Below are 18,674 nucleotides of genomic sequence, written 5' to 3' on the forward strand. Positions count from 1 at the left end.
TTTTTCTCGTCTAACTTCTGAGCAGAGACAAATCACCCCCTTGCAGCAGCAGAAGCAGGGCACGGTGTTTTTGGGGGGGCAGTCCCGGAGGCGGTTTTAAAAGCGACGGACCGAAAGCCGGGGCAGCCCTGCCTCTCGGGGACCGGGGCCGCCCCTCTCCGCCCCTCTCCGCCCGGGGGCCGTGCCGTGCCGCACCGTGCCGGGCCCTATAAAGGCGGCCGTGGGGACACCCCCGTGTCCCGGCTGTGCCATGGCAGCGGGGCGGCCCCCGGCGGCGTTCTCGGGCGCCGGGCAGCGGAGCGGGCTGGAGGTGTGGCGGGTGGAGAGCCTGGAGTTGGTGCCGGTGCCTCCCAGCCGCCACGGAGACTTCTTTGTGGGGGACGCGTACGTGGTGCTGAGCACCCGGCGCACCGCCACCGCCGTCGCGTACCGCCTGCACTACTGGCTCGGTGGGCAGCCGGGTGTCCGGGATGTGGGATGTGGGATATGGGATGGGGGACAGGGGCAGCAGGCAAGGCTGCTTCCCCTGCCACCCGGCCGCGGGGGGAGCGAGGGGGTCGCTGTCTCGCTTGGGTACCTGGGGGTGATCTTGCCTTCCTTCTGCGGGGGCGCTTAGGGGAGGGGATGGGGTGCTGAGCCCCGCTGCTCTTGGTGCTGAGGGGTGATGGGGATGGGAAAGACGGGGATGGGGAAAGGGTGTTTGCTTGCTTTGTGGTACTAATTTGGGAAGGTGCTGAAGGGTTAAATTCAAGTCTTGGCTGCATCAGACCAAGATTCTAGAGTGAAATCCTGCCTTTTGTCCAGGTGAAGTTTTCTTGCCTTTCTATTATGACCAGAATTTCAGCTCAGCCTTCTCCTTCTGATGTTATTATACTGCTTTGTCCAGATGCTGCCTTTCTCATAGAATCACGGAGGGCTCTGGGTTGGAAGCGACCTTAAAGATGATCTAATTCCAGCCCCCTGCCATGGGCAGGACACCTCCCTCCAGACCAGGCTTTGCAGCCCCATCCAACCTGGTCTTTAACACCCCCAGGGATGGGCATCCACAGCTCCTCTGGGCAACCTGTTGGGCAACCTCTGAGTGCAGAACTTCTTCCTGCTATTTAATCTAGATGTCTCCTCTTTTAGCTTAAAACCATTACCCTTTGTCCTATCCCTACACTTCCTGACAAAGAGTCCCTCCCCAGCTTTCCCTTAGGCCCCCTTTAGCTACTGGAAATTCACTGTAAGGTCTCCCCAGAGCCTTCTCTTCTCCAGGCTGAACATCCCCAGCAGGAGAGGTGCTCCAGCTCTCTGATCATCTTTGTGGCCGCCCTCTGGACTTGTTCTAATACTTCCATGCCCTTCTTGTACTGGGGGCACAGATGCTGCATTCTCAGCTTGACTGATTTTGCTCTCTGATGATAGAGATTGGAGGTGAAGTCACCAGGTTTTCTGTAAAACCGGTTCTCTTTAATATCAGCTGATAGCCTAGGAGAGCCCCTCCCAAAGCAACTGAGAGCACAGTGTTAAGAACAAAACAGAAGTCTGTCGTTTGGTTTCACCAAATACTTTGTGTTTTATGTGACTTCCCTGTCTTCTGGAGGCTTCCTTGTCTAGTCACCGGGTCATCTGACCACACTGGTTGTCGTGTGGCTGTCTGGGATCTCTTTCTTCTTTTTTCGCCCTCCTGAGGTTTGTGTTTATAGGCAGTTTGTGTTTGTAGGGAGCACGTAGAGACAGCTCAATGTGTATTAGAGTTAATGGGTCTGAGCTGCTGTGGATCTCATTGTGCATTTGGATGCACTGAAGAATAACAGAAAAAGCAGGGATTTTCTACATAAATGTTTGAAGCTTGTTTAGTTTTGCATTTGTTATTAGTTGCCCAGCTGGCATGCTGGGCAGCGTCTGACTGACGAGAGTATAATCATAGATGGCAGCATAAATGAATTTCTGGCAGATAGTCCTCTATCAACAGCACTACTATTTAGTAGCAGGGTTTGGCTACTTATGCCTTTGCTAATGAGGTTAGAACCACTTATGCAGTAGTTAGTGTGGCAGACACATCCCAGAGCAAGATGCAAGTGCTCTGCAACTGGATGTGAAGTCGGAGCAGTGGCTGACACCTGCAGTAATTAACACTTCTCTGCTATTGGCTAAAGACCTTTGGTTGTACATGTTGCTGCACGTATTCTGCTGATGTGGTGATATCCAGATATTGTAAATAGCTTTGGGTAATCTGGGCACACATTCATATGCACCTGGCAGGTTGGCAGTGGTATGGTAAACTACTGGGAAATCCCTTCCTGCTTGCAGGATGCCCCAGCAGTGGGGCGGAGAGGAACAAATGCTGCTGCAAGCCTAAAGGCAGCAGGAGTCCAGAACGTGCACAGGAAAGGGTAGTCACATCCGGGGCAGAAGTCTGAGTTAGTTTGGTGGTTTTGCTGGCTGATTGTCACCACTGTTGTATACACCGAACTTCTTTCTCAGAGCAAACATTCCCTAAGCTGTGGGCAAGGATGATGTGGTAAGGCCTTTCTGTAGACTTCCCATAAGCCATCAATGAACAGTAGCAGCAGTCATTAAGCGTCAGACTGCAGGATAGAAAGAATTCCTCTAAATTTAGGTTGATGGAAACTCAGCAGGTTTTGTGCTTAAGTACTTGCAAGGGCTTTGCCATTTGGTGTCACCATTGTGACTCTTGCCTGAGATCTATGGCACCTGTTAATCCATGGGCCTTGTATGGTGGCTTTGAACAGATTCTGACTTCACCATAAAAGACCCCAAAGTTGGAGTGAGAGTAGAGCACTGAATTTCTATATTTAACAGTGGCAAACTTCCTCCTAATACCTTGCTTGGGCACACCCAGAGAACTTGAAGTAGGTCCAGACCATGGGTGAATGGCCTGTGAACTTGATGCAGTCATGTTCTGACTGGCACCCGTGGGCTAAAATGACCAAAATGCAAAGTCTCACACCTGGGCAGGGTATAAGCAGCCAGGAAGTGAGGGGTTACATCTTCCAAGATGCATCCCACACTTGCAGAATAGTTGTCCTTCATTTCTCCCCACCTTTAATCTCTGTGTATATTTTAATAACCCAAGGTCTGCTCTTGTGCCAACAGAGTGGCACAGTGTAGTTGAATGCAAACAGTTGAACTTTCTCCTTCTTCCCACTCTAATTTCTGTTTAAACAAGTAGGATGTGTTTCCAGAGTATTTCTCTGGAGAATTAAAATGTCAACAGATGACACTAATATGCAGACTCTTCATTGGTTACAGCTTGTTGCAGTTTAAATGCTGGATCTTTGCCCTTTCACCTTTTTTGCAAGTTAGGGTCTTTACTAGCATTGTATCCTAGGATTAGTGCGGGTTATTATTATTATTATTTTTCAAATTCAGTGCAATACAGGGTTTGTCTTAAATGTCTTCTCTCTTGAAATAGTCCATATGAAAAAATGCTGATAGATACACGATCTCTGAAGTTATATTTCATCTCAGTCTGGTAACTCATAAAAACAAAAGTCATTGTTAAAGAACTTAAATGTATAGCTTTTATGTATTTACAAATGAGGTACAAAAGTAAAAGAGATGTGAATATAAAAAAACAAACTTGTCAGCCCATGGAGATCTGTTGGTTTAAATTGTGGTGTCACAATGGAGGTAAGACACTCCCATATTTCTTTCCAGAGAAAACTAGTATTTTCCCTGGAAATAATAGCAGAAAAATAAAGCAAACTGGTAGATCTATGGCTACTCAGCTTTTTGGTAAAATTCATTGGGCCCAATTTTATTCTTTGCTTTAAAAAATAAATCTGAATGCTGCAACCATAATATGCACTCAGACTGGGAATGGAAAAATGTTCCTGGCCTCCTATGTGTCTCACTTCCTCTGGCTAAATGGGGGAAAATACTTTCTCTTGAATATGTGTGGTTCCAGATCCCCCTTTTTTAGGATCACGGAGAGCAGAGAGGTGCCTCATCATTTACTCCTAAAGAAATGTAATAAAGCTTAGAATCTGGAATTAACCAATAGTAATCAACTGGAAAACAAATTTACAAAGAAAACAAAAGTTACCACATACTTTCACCAACTGTGCCTGGATACTACCTGCAATCAGAGTCCTAAGGAGTCACAAATCCTTGTTCAATCTGTTTTGGTCATCTAATACTTACTCAGTTACTACTTTTGGTCAAAACATTAAAGTGCACTATCTGTTTATATAAAAGGATGTACAATTGGTCACTTGTGTCCATAAAAGGGTTTGTTTTAGGAAATGAAATTTCAGATATGATGTAATTTTACTTAACTTCCTTTCACAGCTTTTGACTTGGCAAAACTTGTGCCTGTGTACCTTAAAACTACATCTATGGGCAGCATTGCTTTTCTGCTAGCAGATGCTGCAGTGATGCTAGCGTGGCCAAGCAGTCAGTGTGGATCTGCGTCTGTGGCAGCTGTGTCCATTCTGAACTTTGCTGAGAGAGCCTGGCTTGGATTTCTGTGCTGGCACTTGAGGGATAGTAGCTAACTACTGATCCACTCTTCTGCTCAATGCAAAGCCTGTGCTAGGTCTGCAAGCAGACTGTCTACGCTTTGTGACAACCATTTCTGCACATAGCTCTGCCAGGTACAGAGCTTTAGGGGTTTGATAGTTTGAATCTTTCAGGTTTGTTTCTAAAAACTTCTTTGACTAGGGCTATTACTGTTATTAGCATACTGCTATGACTCTTCCTGAAGTGAGCCTGACTGAGGATATGTGATGATGAACACATACAATTCCTACCTGGAGGGAGCTGTCTAGACTTGAAGCTGACCCAAGTGGAAACAGCATGAGCTGCCCTGTCATGAGGATACCTGTGGGAGAAAGACTGGCTGTAGCCCACTTGAAATCATTTGTGGTGTTTCTCTTCTATTTTTAACCCTTGTTCCCAGAGATGAAGTGGTAAGATCTATTGAACCGGAAACTAGTCTGTGGATTTTATATAGCTGTTTGTGCCTTAAGCTGTAAGATAAATCTGTTTTCCATACAGCTAGAAAAACCCACATTTGGATTGACTCTCACTGGATCTTTTTAAACAGGTTTTCATTGACTGTTTTATTGCACAGCAACTGAGACTGAGCCTGGTAATGTTTCTTATCTCTAACATTGTTCCCAAACCATTTTTCTCGAACCTTGATCTCTGTTGTGTAATTGCAAGCAATAAATCTGAAGGATATAGGGATCTAGTCTTAATGGACATGAATAAATATATTAAAAAACAATTAAAAACAAAACAAAACAAAACAAAAAAACACTTTACTACCAATCTTGAAGCACCCTGGTCTGACAGAGAACTTGTTATGTAGCAACATGCTATTGCTAAGTGATGGAGATTTTTATTTAGTTCTCGTGTTATGTCCTGCTTTCAGTAATTTTTTCACCTTCTTTGGGCAGACTTCATGTCCTTCCCTATGCCTCCTTATGCCTCTAATTCTTTGGCATCCTTTCCCTACTTCATCCTTGCTGCTTTCATACCGAGACTTCCGTTGCATTTGTGTCACTACGAAAGGCATACTGGTAGTGGCCACATTCTTCCTGGGAGAAGCAGAGGCATTGGTGGGTGAAAAGGAGTTGTCCTGTGGCACTTGCAAAGGTGGGCCAGCTATGTCAGTGATTCCCCTTGGGTAGCCCTGTTCCCTCCCCATGTTTGATCCTTTCTTAGTACTGAGAACTGGTGCTCATATAGCAGCTTCTTCATTGCTATACTCACAAAGAAAAATAAAAACTCCGTAGAAAACCCTACTCTTCAAAAGTTCTCAAGAGAAGCCCATTCCTTGAGACTAGATCCTACCAGCCAGCTTCTTGAAACAATCAAAACTGCTGAAAATGTTCATCAAAATGGCCCATCCTGGAAGTTTTGTTCTAATACACACTTTGCTTTGTAGTGTAATTAGGCCACCATCATGAGAGGTAAGGTGGCCGTTTTGCCACAGTTCTGGGAAGAGACTAATAATTAAAAACTCTGATTTGATGAAGTGAGTATCTGTAACCCAAAGCTGTTTTTCTCTTTCCTAGCTGCACCAGGTGACCTAACAGAAGATATCTAAATAAATCTATCTTTGCTTGCATTTTATAGTGTGAATAGGACTGCTCTCAGGAGTTACTTTATCTATGGTTTGGCAAGTTGTTTCTTGTATAAACTTCATCATTTATCATCTAATCAATTCTTTGACGTGACCTTTCTTGGTCTTTGCACTTAAAGTCCAACATTGACCACAGACATGTGTCATGCTAAATTCACTTAATTACAAAATGCTATAACTCAGAGATGGAGATTAAATGGACTTGGCTATTTTTCACCTCTTTCTTTTCTTATAAAGACAGTTGAAGTTTTTAAGAAATGGTATGGGTGATCATGTTTGGTGAGCAAGGTCATGATGTAGTGCCTTATTGCAACATGTACTTGCTGAAGGCAGTGTTTGATTGTCACAGAATTCAAAGTTATATTGATTCTTTTTGCACATATTTCATCTTCATCATATTTCATTCCAGGGAAAGAATGTACCCAAGATGAAAGCACAGCTGCAGCTATCTTCACTGTTCAACTGGATGATTATTTAGGAGGAAAGCCTGTGCAGTGCAGAGAAATTCAAGGATATGAGTCTACTGAGTTTGTGAGCTATTTCAAAGGAGGAATTAAATATAAGGTAAAGAGCCACCAGTCAAAATGTATTGTAAAAATATATGTAACATCATCCACCCCTCACCCCCAGTAAAATCAAATCTTCTGCTTTGTATTTGTTACTGGAAGTGTAAAAATTACTAATGCTTAGTGGTTTTAGGTCTGAACTGCCTATCCAAAGCTGTACGAGTCCCAGTATTTACACAGAGAGCACCAGACTGTTTCAGTGCCCCTACTGCAAACCTGCCTCAGACATGCTATCCATGCCCCACAGTCAAACTATCATGAAGTTTCATATTCTTGTGACTAAGGGAGCTCACAGTAGGGACTCTGTTTAGCAGATGGTCTATCTTGCAGAAAGAGTTTCCGTGCTGCAGCCTGAATCACTTAGTTCAAATGCAGAACCCAGTGTGCTTAAGTGCTTAAAAACACGAACAGTGGGAAAGACCAAAACCTATTTTTTGCCTAAAAATTATGATTATGCTGCACAGAAAGCTTTTCTAGTCCTACTATTTTTTTTAAAATTATTTTTTAAGGTAGCTGGCAAAATCTCATGCTTTTCATGAAAATCTTGCATTTTAAAATACTCTAGTGACAGCCTTTTTCACTTTGTCACAGACTGCTGAGATTTAAGTTGAGAAAATCTGTACAGGACTGCATATTCCTCTGCTTTTGCTCAGTCCTTATTTGATAATGTACTGACTTTTGTCCTAACAGGGTGGTTTAGGATTACCACATCTTCTGAATGATGTAGGAGGAGGTGCTTTCCCTTTCCCCATTCATACAAAACACCTTTGAAGATGGGTGATATCTCTTCCTACAGATAAAGGCTCAGACCTGAGAGTTCAGCAGCAGAGGTGTTCCCCACGCCTGTCTGGTCTGTGGTCAGCACTATTAAAACAGTATATAATTCTGGCTTCCCTCTCACTGCATAAACTTCTTCCTTTCTAACTTCTCAGCAAAATGATAAGTCGGGAGAAATCAAGCTGAAATAAAGCTTGCTGCTTTGTTTTCTATTCAGGCAGGTGGTGTCGCCTCTGGATTTAATCATGTTGTTACTAATGATCTGAGTGCCCGGAGGCTTCTGCATGTCAAGGGCCGGAGAGTTGTAAGAGCCACAGAAGTCCCCCTGGCTTGGACCAGCTTCAACAAAGGAGATTGTTTCATTATCGACCTTGGAACTGTAAGTCATTCCTAAAGCAATGCAATGCATACTGGAAAGTAAGAGATGCAGCATCCTTTTGAAAATCTGAATAATACCCTGAAATGCACAACTGATTTGTCACTCACCCAAACTGACCAAAAAAACTCTGCTTTAGGAAATCAGTTTTATTTTCACAACACTCAAAGTTCAAAACTGCCCTAAATGATTTCTGAAGCATGCACAGGCTATCATTCAAGAAACAGTTTTTTCTCATTCAAGGCACTGAGGTGTTTTTTTAGTGTTTTTTTATTTTTTTTTTTCTTTTTTTTTTTTATATATATATATATATATTTAACATTAAGCTGTTCACAGTAAGTCCTTTCTGACTTTGGCACTGTCTGCCAATGGGATCAGTGCTAGGGTTCAGAACAGAAAGCAACTTGGACTTTTCCCTTAAAATAAACATTTCATCATATTTTAATTTTAATTCACCTTAAAGAAACAGCTGCAAGATATGTTATCATAATAACTTGTCATAAAATGTGTTGTAAAACTACGTTAGTATTTCAAGATACCACTTCTACCTGGAGTAGTGATCTTAAGAAACAAGACAGTATTGAGAAGCAGCCCCATACTGCAAGGCTTTCTGCTGAAAGCAACCAGGCTTAGTGTGGGAGTGTACGGTTGGGTAAGAAAAGATAACTGTTTTCTTCAGATGACTGATAGTATAATACTGTCACCTTAAAATTCATGCTAACTTTTTGATACTAAAAGTAGAGTCTGGTATGTAGTTCTCACTCTTTGGACACCAGTTATTGAATTGAAATTATTCTCATGCCTGATATACTGACATGTATAAAATATAGGAAAAGACCTCCAAGAACATCTTTCATTTATAACCTTAATGATTCTATGAGAGAGTTTATCTGCAGGATATCTACTGCAGTTGATCTTGGTTGTGTTGCTTCACAAGGAAGTGGTCAGCTACTTCAGCAAGGTTTGATAATAGTTCCTAATCTTACTGAAAAGAGAGCTCTTCTAAACTCATGTTGTAATTTCTACTTTTTCTGCAAAGCATCCCGTGATGTGACAACTGAAGATATTGGTATCAGGTGGCCATATTGATTCTGTTACACTTTTATCATGCTTAGCCTTCAGATAGCACAGCAACCAGTATTTTCCTAACACTATTCCATTGCTCCTATGATGGTGTGGTTTGAGCACCCAATAGAGCCAAGTGATCAGTATCCAAAATGTTACCTCTAAATGTTTCACTGTAGTAAGGAGGTGAAGAAGAGACAGATCATCTATTACCTTTCAGAGTTAATCTGTGGGAGATGGGAAAGTTGGAATTGTCTCTCAACAGAAAATGCTGCTTTTGCAGTCAGGCTATCACAGGGCTTGAGTTTTCTGGTTTGGAGTTATCCTCCTACAGACATCATGTGGAAGCAGGTGTGTTCCAGTTCGACTTCTCCAGGCCCTTACTGTGCTGGTGTTAACCCAGTTCACCTGAAGTAATTACTAAAGTCCCACTTCAGACATGGTGATGATACTGAAGTGCACCATGGGTATGTAGAGGTGTTAGATGTATAGCTTGATGAGACCTGCTGAGAGGAGAGAACTGTCACTATCAATATAAATGTAATAAGGCTTTAGATTCTGGGTTTCTGATGCTGAATGTACATTGTGAGCCTTTTCCTTTTTTAGTGTCACACCACTGGTTTCTGATTTCCTGACTGACTAGGCAGAGGTTAAGCTGCAGTGCAGCCCTGTGCCTTTATAGGAAGAAAGATGAGATGTGAACAACATTTAGATCTTTACCAGATTATGGGGAGTCAGTTAAAGCACATGACTGATAACAGTTCTTGGTCTTGCAATGCCAGTGGTATAAGGGGGATAGGCTTTCTTAGATGTATAAACAAGTTAAGAAAAAGGTGTTTGGCACCCATTTGTAATAATTTCATTATAGGTTATTTGTAAACCAGAACTTTATTGAGAGGAAATGGCAATGTCTGATACTTTAAGATGAAGGTGTGAAAGTACAGCTGAAGTGCATGTAAAGAAATAGGTGTGGTATAAAACTTGCTCAAGATTTCCACTGTGACAGTGTATTTTTCTCAGAATTATAACTCATGCTGACATAACTGTATTTCAGATTGAACTTTTCCATGACTAGAGGCCCATTGTAAGTGGAAGAGTCTTTAAAGGAGCTCTTAATCAAACATAGGGGTCCTTTAAAAAAATGGAACAAGTAGATTACTTAATAGAAATAAAATGAATCTTTAATAGGGTTGCTCTTGAGTCTTGGGATTTCTCAGGGCACTGCTGAATCACTGTGAGAATAATGGACAGTAATTGGTTAAAGTAATGAGCTTATTGTCAGTGCTCTTACTATCAAAGTACTGTAGTGTGTCAAATAAGATGAACTTGCAAGATGTACTTTCCTTAATCTCCTAGCTAACAAGAAAGATGGTCTCCATGGCACTGCAAAACTACTCATGTAGTCCATTTCCTGTTGCATTTCATCAAGCCACTTATATAATAAAAAGTCATTTGTTTTCCCATTGAGCTCAATTACTGCAGTATGTTAAACCTTGCATTTGAACAGGTAAGGGAAAATTAAGAAAGGTAATAATCATGAATAAAGCTATTATTGGCTGCTAAGTCTTCCCTCCTGGTGATAATTCCTTAAGTTGAAAGTATCTGTGCATTTCCAGATGGTTTCACATGTTCACAGTTCAGTTTCTGCTGGTTACCTCATGCCTAGGTATGTTGCTTACTAAACCCCACTTCTAACGCTTAAAATTATCCTGCCCAGGTCTTATCTTGCCTACTTTGAACTTCTGAGGCTGGAGCAGTAAACAGCTTCAGATGGCAGAGAAAATGCTGTCTTTGACAGGAAAGAAGGCAATGGCTATGGGTACTGTGGCTATGAACCTGGGAAGGTTCAGCTCCTGTGCCTTTAGGACAGGCAAGACAAGTACAGGGCAGTTGCTGAGAAGGCTTTGCATAGGCCAAGTGACTACAGGGAGCAGGAAGAGGGCTGTGTGCCACTTAGCTTCTTGGAAAAAAAGAGGAGGCAGTCCTTAAAATAAGGGTGCCGGTGGGGTGAAAAGTACCAAGCAGTTCTGAGAATGGGCCTGAGCTAGTTTCTTTCCCAAAGGAAGAATGCAGAAGGTGAGGTGATAACTATACCTAAGGTTAAGTGTAAACTGCTTTCAGTTGTCCATCCTTCCCATTACTACGATGGTGCTTATAAACTGATTCATAACAGCCAGCAGATTGCTGTTTTGAAATTCAAGAGCCTGCAGGGTGCTTAAAGTACTTTGATTGCTATAGGGTAAAGTGTGTGACCTCTCAAGGGCTCCGTAAATTAAAAGTGAGAATTACTATGTCAAAAACAAAAGTATGAGAATGAATAAATTTGTTATGTATTCATCAGTATGCTTCTACTTGACCTCCTGACATCATAGGTATGTCAAGTGTAAGAGCCATCTCATCTTCCATAGAGGCCCTTGAAGAAACGTTAATAATAATGTACATACCTCTTTTGTACAGCAATTGCTTTTCATAAAAACTATTAACGTGCTATAGATTAAAACATTTACAAGAAGAAAATTAACTTCTGCTTTCTAACAGTAAAAATCAAGAGGATGTGCTTGTTTTAGGGTTATGATGATGGGGTATGATTCAGTATCACATTGCAAGTTTAAGAATTGTTCTAGTTTTCTTCTGTAATCTCCTCTTGCCTGCACTATCTCCTCTAGGTGGCTTTTCTTTTCCTCTAAAGAAGGCAGTTTAGTCAGCATACTTACTGCTTTTTAACAGCCACTGTTTGGGAATAAATGAAAGAGCAGACTTGCATGTGGGAGTTCATCACTGTAACTTTCTCTTCCTAGTTGCTTTCCTTGGCACTGTCGTATCCAACTAGTCATGTCCTTTTTGTGTTCTGTTTCTCCTACAACTAAGCTCTTTCTCAGTTTCACCAAGCTGAGAGTTAGAATTTTGCTTAAGGGAGCAGGGGATTGCTAAACAAGTAGCAGAGCTTGAAGAACTAAATTAAATGGGCTTATGTACAGGTTAAAAATATGGTTGTAACTACACACAGCATAGCTTAGTAAGCAGGCATGCCATGTTTTTCTATAAATCTGTGAAGCAATTATTTTTAGTTTCAGTAATTTAACCTCCAGCATTCTGGGAGTTAAGTTATAGTCCCAAAGTCATCAGATGGAGAAAAATGAATACTAAGCCTTTTTATTTCTTCAGCTAGTGTTCAGTGTTTGTAGTTTCCCTTCCTTTCTAGGGACTGGAAAGCTTTCTTCCCTTTCCACACCCATTTGTATTCAGGAAAGTGGCTGAAACAGAGACCATCATTAAGGCTCAGACGACTTCTCATACCTTCAGACTAAGGATTCAGTTAGGTTAGTTTACTTCCTGGTGATGTTGAAAATCCAGATCCCCTGCTGCTTGAGCTGCTGATATTCAGAATGAATATACTCCTGTTACTTTTTAACGCACTATGGTGTGGCAACAAGTACTCCTGGAACAAGCCAGTAAAACAAGTGTGAGAGGAAAAATTAATGTAGTAGGTGTATGCCTCTGGTACATCTGGCTTATTTTTATCCTGACAATTTGTTCCAGCTGAATCAAGTGGGAGACTCCTAGATTGATTACAAAGGCACTATTGTAATTATACTGGGGCTGGGCTCACGGTGGCCTCAGCAGCATTCTGACTGAAGGAATTCAGAGTTTGTTTTGGATTATCAGAACTCCATAACTTTCAGTGGTTCACTATTTTTCAGCTTCGACAAATGAAAGGCAGATTTGATGTAGATTTGAAATGGTTATTTTTTTTTGCCTGCCTGTATCTTGAATTCAACAGTCAAGACAGGAAAAAACATTGAACAGTATTTAGAAATTGAGAAAACTGTCCCAGAAGCCTACATTAAACCGTTTCAAACCAAACACTGTTTTTGATATATGTTCATTCCTGAAAAAGTGAGTGAAAAAGTTGCTGTGTTGTAGTCGCTTCTAAGTTTAAACGCTCAGTTATTTTTCCCACCACTTTGTTTTCTTAGTCTAGCACGTTTTTGGCTTAAAAAGTTTCACACTCCTGCTTCAGGGCTACCCATTTAGTTTTCAAAAAATTGTTTGAATTATAGACTCTGGGGTAATGTGCATGTTTTACTTTTAAGGAGAACTGAGGGAATTAGAAGCATTTCTGTTCTGTGCAATTCATTTAAAAACTTGGCTTTCCAAGTCTATTTACATGTTCTCATTTTTTTAGCCTAGTTACTTAAACTTAATGGATTAAAAGGAAAGATGTCAACAGAAAGAATTGTTTCAACTTTAATGAACTCTTGTGTTATCAAAACAGCTGTTTATTAATGACATGAAGAATGAATGGAGTCTCAGGTGAATGCTAGCCAATTAAGCTGATACAAACACAGGAGCACGATAAGATACACAGAAAAGCTTTGCTTTTTTTTTTTTTTTTTTTTTTTTTTTTTTTTTTTTTTCTGCCTCTCTAGAAGTGCTATCTTAGGCTCACTCAATGTAGCAGTATTTTCACCCACTTTCAATAGGAGTGCCACCTCCTTTCGGCACTCCTGCACCACTGCTCCTCTCCTTCTGACCATTCTTCACAAACTTCATCAGACTGTCTTCCAACGCTCTGAAACCCCTGCAGTAGCTTTGATGTGGTTAACTGCCCAGGCTTTGATCAGATTCTATCTACAAACATATGCAGCTAAACCTAAGACAAGAGAGGAATTAAGTCAATAACTTAACAAGCCTTTTCTTGCTTTCAGCCCTTTTGTACGAGTTGTGCGTGTAAAAGTAATGTGGCATGGTGTTCCACATAAAACAAAAACAAAAAACAGCAAAAAACCCACAAACAACAACAACCAAAAAACACAACAGCAAAACTTCAGCTAAGCATTTTCATTCATTTGCACTAATCCCTTCTTTGTATCCATGCCTCTATACCTTAATGTAGTTCAGAGAAACAGAATCATCCTGACGTTCAGTACAGGATGCCAACAAGTATCGACACTGTAGATCTAGCTGACTCCTGGTATTTTTATTTATTTTAACTGAGGTGCAATTACATTCTGGGAGCACGTTCTAGTGTAGATGTAGGCAAAAGTGAATGAGTTTAGGGCACATCAGGGCTTGCCAACAAAGAATGAAGACACACTGACTTGTGATACTTCACTTAATCTTTCCTTAAAACTTCATTTTTTTTTTTTTTTTTATTTTAACACTTTAGAATTTGTGGAACTATTTTAGACATCTCATTTTAGATTTTTTTTTTTTTTTCTACCAAAATTGAAGTTTCACAACAAATTTCCTTGAAATTAGTTTTGAAACCTATTTAATTTACTTAGGTTTGTAATGTATCTTCCCATAGGAGAATGCAAATCAGCAATACAGTGTGGACATGGGAATTTGAACAAAGATATAGGGTTAAAACATGTATGTTCAGGACGTGTTTGTAGCCAGAATGAAAATTTTTCATGGATGTAAGCTTTCTGACGTTTACTTTCTTCATCTTTGCTAAGATTCACAGAAAAGGCACGGGGATGCAGACAGTGTTTTCACTTGCCTCCAAACTGAGCAGGCTGCCAGTTGAATACAGAAGTGTCTGTGTTAGAAGGGAAAACTTTTTTATATCACTTTTGAAATAAGCAATTTTGTTTTTCCTCCTCTTGCTCTACGTGCCATTTGGAGCTGGAGCAGGAGGGCAGGACATACACTTTCACAATCATGCTCCATACAGGGAACAGTGCCAAAGTACTATTACTCAGTTACACAACCATACATAATCACCCTGCAGCATGTTTCCGTATAGAAACTAAGTGTTGGGTCATTTAATATGCTGTGTAAATTTCATGTTATTTGCTCAAGGTCTCTCTGCAGCCCAGCAGCTATCACCCTGAGCTGCTGACTGGCCAGCTATGATCGAGTAGAGTATTGGTATGAACTGCCAGCAATATTAGGTAGAAGAATAGCTCTCTTCCACAGCATCTCTCTTGAACTCTGCTAAACAGATTAAAAAATGAAATAAAATGGTGCAACCTTCTGAAAATAAACTGGGCTTGGCAAAGCAATTACTGATGAATGAAGTTCCTTTTTTTCTTTTGAGATGAGTGAACACTTGAAGTCTATTTTTGTTTTATTGGAAACAATTTTTGTCAGCCTGCCAATTCCAAATAAGGCTTGCAAAACAACGCTAAAAATAGTGAATTTATAGTACAGCTAAGAAATTGTGAAGCCACTGAAACTAAAGGTAAATGCTACATTATAGCCCCTATTTAGTTCTTATGTATACATAGGTCTAAATAAATACATGAATAATAATAAAATATAAGCCAAAACCTCAGTAGCACGTAGGATGTGGTTAGCTAGCTACCTGACTCTGGATACATATTTAGGTAAATCTAAATATTAGTCTTGCCAAAAAGTGACTCTAGCTTTTAAACATTTTTTTTTCTTTTTTTTTTCTTTTTTTATTTTTTTCTGAGATTAAATGTTAAAACCCATTTTGCTTAGAGAATGAAGTGAGTAAAGTGTCAGGAAGACAATCTTGTAAATATCCACCTGAACCTCTATCATGAGGCTTCAAAATAAGATACTTAAAAATAATTGAGAAAATTATTTTACTTTAGAATTAGAGGATAAGTAAATCTAAGCTCCTGAAGGCTTGTAGCACTGGGTACTTTACATATTTATTTAGTACTCATGGTAAACACAGTAAAATATTATGCACTCTGGGATACTTTTATGACTTCAAGCTGCTCTCTTCCCTCAATTAAATTAGTACCTGAGGTTCAGCTTTTTAACTTGTTACTAAAGAACACTGTCTTTTTTTCTCAAATGCTGAGAATACTTTCTTGTTTCTCTAGCTTCTTTTAATCATTTTTTAAATAACCAAGAAAGATGGAGCTTTAATGGTATGTGAACTCCTGATCAAGGATGTTTTCAAACACTGCTTGTTGATGACAATTTTTTTATGCTGCAGGAGAAAACCTAAGTTTTATTTACTACACCAGGTTTCTTGATAAAGAAACCTAAATAAAAACCTAATAAAATTTCATACTTATTTTGGTTTAGGGACAGAAACATTTAGGCCATGCTAATTTGTGAGGATATTTCTGTAGTTCAGAAGTTATACACAGCCCAGTCATGGAAACTGAAACAACCGTATACTAAAAATGAAATTGCATATATTTTATTGTCTACCATGGAAGACTCAGCAAAATCTTATGCAAAGGGAATTCTGAGAAAAGTTTGAGGAGTATTTCTTTTGCAGTAGCTTTGAAACTGTAGTCAAGTACCAAGTTATTATGGGGTCTGAAATTAGCTAAGATAACTGTCAATAGGATTAAAGTTATTGTATTTTTTTCTTGTAGTGGTGTGGAATCCATAAGCAAAATAACAATGTCTGCAAATCAAAAAATCTGAAATCCACTGCTGTATATTTTTAAAGGCCTTTCTCCTTACTCTGGCTGATTTGATGCATAAAGCTGGTAGATTTTGACAGCTCAGTTTAGTCACTTGCTTATTGAAGGCAAATTGGAGAGCACATGAAATAGGGGGTAGCCAGGACTTGCTGTGCAGTGGGACCTTTAAGAGATGCTAAGAAAGGAAAATATGAATTTATTGTCTGAGAACTAAAGGTCTTTGTAATTTGCAGTGACAATTTAAGTCTCACAATATCCTGTGTGGTCAGTAAATATTCATTTTGTAGATGAGAATACTTGTTTGAGATTGCATGGCCAGTTACCAAAAAACCTACAGAAGGTTAATGTATACAACTGAAACTGAACTTTTAACCTTTTTGAATGAGTAATCTCCATGAATTGCAGCGTACATGCAGCGTACATACTGCGATAAGGCAATATCTGCCTGACCTCTCTAGTTAATTCTCTACATGTCATTGTCATCTTCCTTATTGCTTCTGTAGAGTGTGGAAAATAAAGAATTCCTATTTATTGCTGTTATATCACTAATGGCTCCTGTTTTCTCACACTTCAAATAAGCTTGACTAGACGGTAGACAAAGAAGAGAATAAGTAAATTTGAGTAGTGAAATCCTCAAACTAAAGGAGACTGTGTTTTGAGAAGTCTCACAGAACTTAGGAGAGGATGGTTGAAGCATTTTATCGCTGTAATAACTATATTTTAAAAATCTGCTCAAAATGAAACTTTTGACTTTCTACATACTCCCAAAGCAATCTTTTATTAATGCTTTACAAATTCTGTTTCCCTGAATCTGCACAGATATTTTGTGGAAATGTAAAAAGTGTCAAATCGTATTTAAGGGAAGGTTCAGATCTGCATCCAAGTATGTGTCTCCAGATTCTGGAAACTGAAGCTGATAACATTTAAACCAGAACTTGGAAATATTTTTGTTTTTAGGTCTTGAATATATAATCAAGTTGGTAATGTCAAGCTGAAAACCGCACAGCTTTCACTGCACAACAACTACAAGTTGAAAGGGATCTAGTTTGGGGAATTCATGCGATCCTGACAGAATCATGTGAAAAAGAATCAAATGACTTTCTTCCAAAAGAAGGGAAGAAAAAAATGCACCTAGCCAAGCTGATTCATTTCCTTTGAGTAGCTCCTTCCAGCTTAGCCTCTAGTGGCTCTAAGTTCTGCTTCTTCTTAGTAACTTCCATCAAGACTGAAATTTAAATTCTTTATCCTGAAACACTTTGCATTCAGGCTGAAGAATGGGACTTCACAAAGCTGTGGCTCTTCTGTCTGTGGTGTGACTGGATTAGGCTGATTCTGGTGGCCCTTCTTCCTGAGAGATGCCTTGGGGTAACACACTCTGTTCTGGGTGGATTGCACTTACCATGTTGTGTAGGCAGTACCTATACGCTACCTATTCAGCCAGATGACATGAAGGCTTTGAAGGTGTCTAGGAGTAGGCTACTGCCACCAGAGATTTTGCTCTTCAATGTGAAGAGCCACTGCTGTGGTTTGTGAGGATCTCCCTGTAAAGGTGGCAACCGTATTTTGGTGAATTGCCCTGGGGCAGCAGCTTACTTCTAGTCGCTGCATTTTCTAAATGCAGGCATCTCTTATGGATGTGTGTTGTCTTTCTTACACCCAGTTCCTGAGGCACGAAGGGGATGAGGTGTATATATCTTGGGCTAGCAAGGAATTTAGTGCTGATCAGAAAATCAGTTTATTCCTAATCTGTAAATTTTTGTAAGTCATTTATAGAGACGTGTGATATGGCCAGTTGGAAGGACTTGCATTTATCTGAGGTTAATGTGCTTTTATGAGCATTGGATCAGCTATACGGTGAGGAATTTTTTTTCAGTGAGAAAGACATTTTATTGAAAATGCCTGTGATATCTCTTTGCACTTGAGCTGGTCTGGGAGTTTGATGCACTGAGTGACAAACTGAGTTGAGTGAATGACAAATATTATGCAGCAAAAAGTCACCAAAATAAAAACTGGTTTGAAAGATCTTACTTTATTTCTGAGTAGCAGATAAAAAGGTATTCCTTGAGATTCTGAAGTGACTTTATTTCTTGCCAGAGACGGGAACTGGCGCTGCTGAAATATCATAGAAGAAGAACTGCCAGTTAAAAAAATAATAGTAGCAAATTTAGGAGTTTCAGGTTCTCTAGATAGCTGAAGATACATTCCTATCTGGGATAAAAAAGTCAAACTTGTCAAACTCTGATTTGTCTGAGATCAAATAATCTCCTAATATGTGGATACTAAATGCCATTACATAAATATCTTCTTTACTACGGGTATCTAGGTGACTTAGAAATACTTTCCAGAAGAGATCTGCTGAAAAAATGTAGCTTCACTGATGTTCTGGTGGTTTAGCTTCAGTCAGATAATGATTAATAAAATATTGA

General features: G+C 40.0%; 1 protein-coding gene across 3 annotated transcripts in view; it reads left to right on the top strand.

Annotated features, from left to right (window-relative positions):
• The window catches only part of SCIN (scinderin), a 61,017-nt gene that overhangs the window by 8,537 nt on the left and 33,806 nt on the right, over positions 1-18,674 (top strand). Inside the window, exons 1-3 of one of the 3 annotated variants that reach the window (XM_035317952.1) lie at positions 192-449; positions 6,510-6,664; positions 7,661-7,822. In XM_035317952.1, coding sequence (XP_035173843.1) covers positions 251-449; positions 6,510-6,664; positions 7,661-7,822 — 516 coding nt within the window. In that variant the 5' untranslated portion in view covers positions 192-250. Of the gene's footprint in view, positions 1-191; positions 450-5,418; positions 5,611-6,509; positions 6,665-7,660; positions 7,823-18,674 lie in introns of those variants that run through there. The other 2 variants (XM_035317951.1, XM_035317953.1) reach the window with 2 other exon arrangements.

The sequence above is a fragment of the Oxyura jamaicensis genome, chromosome 2 (assembly GCF_011077185.1).
Source record: "Oxyura jamaicensis isolate SHBP4307 breed ruddy duck chromosome 2, BPBGC_Ojam_1.0, whole genome shotgun sequence".
Classification (NCBI taxonomy): Eukaryota; Metazoa; Chordata; class Aves; order Anseriformes; family Anatidae; genus Oxyura; species Oxyura jamaicensis.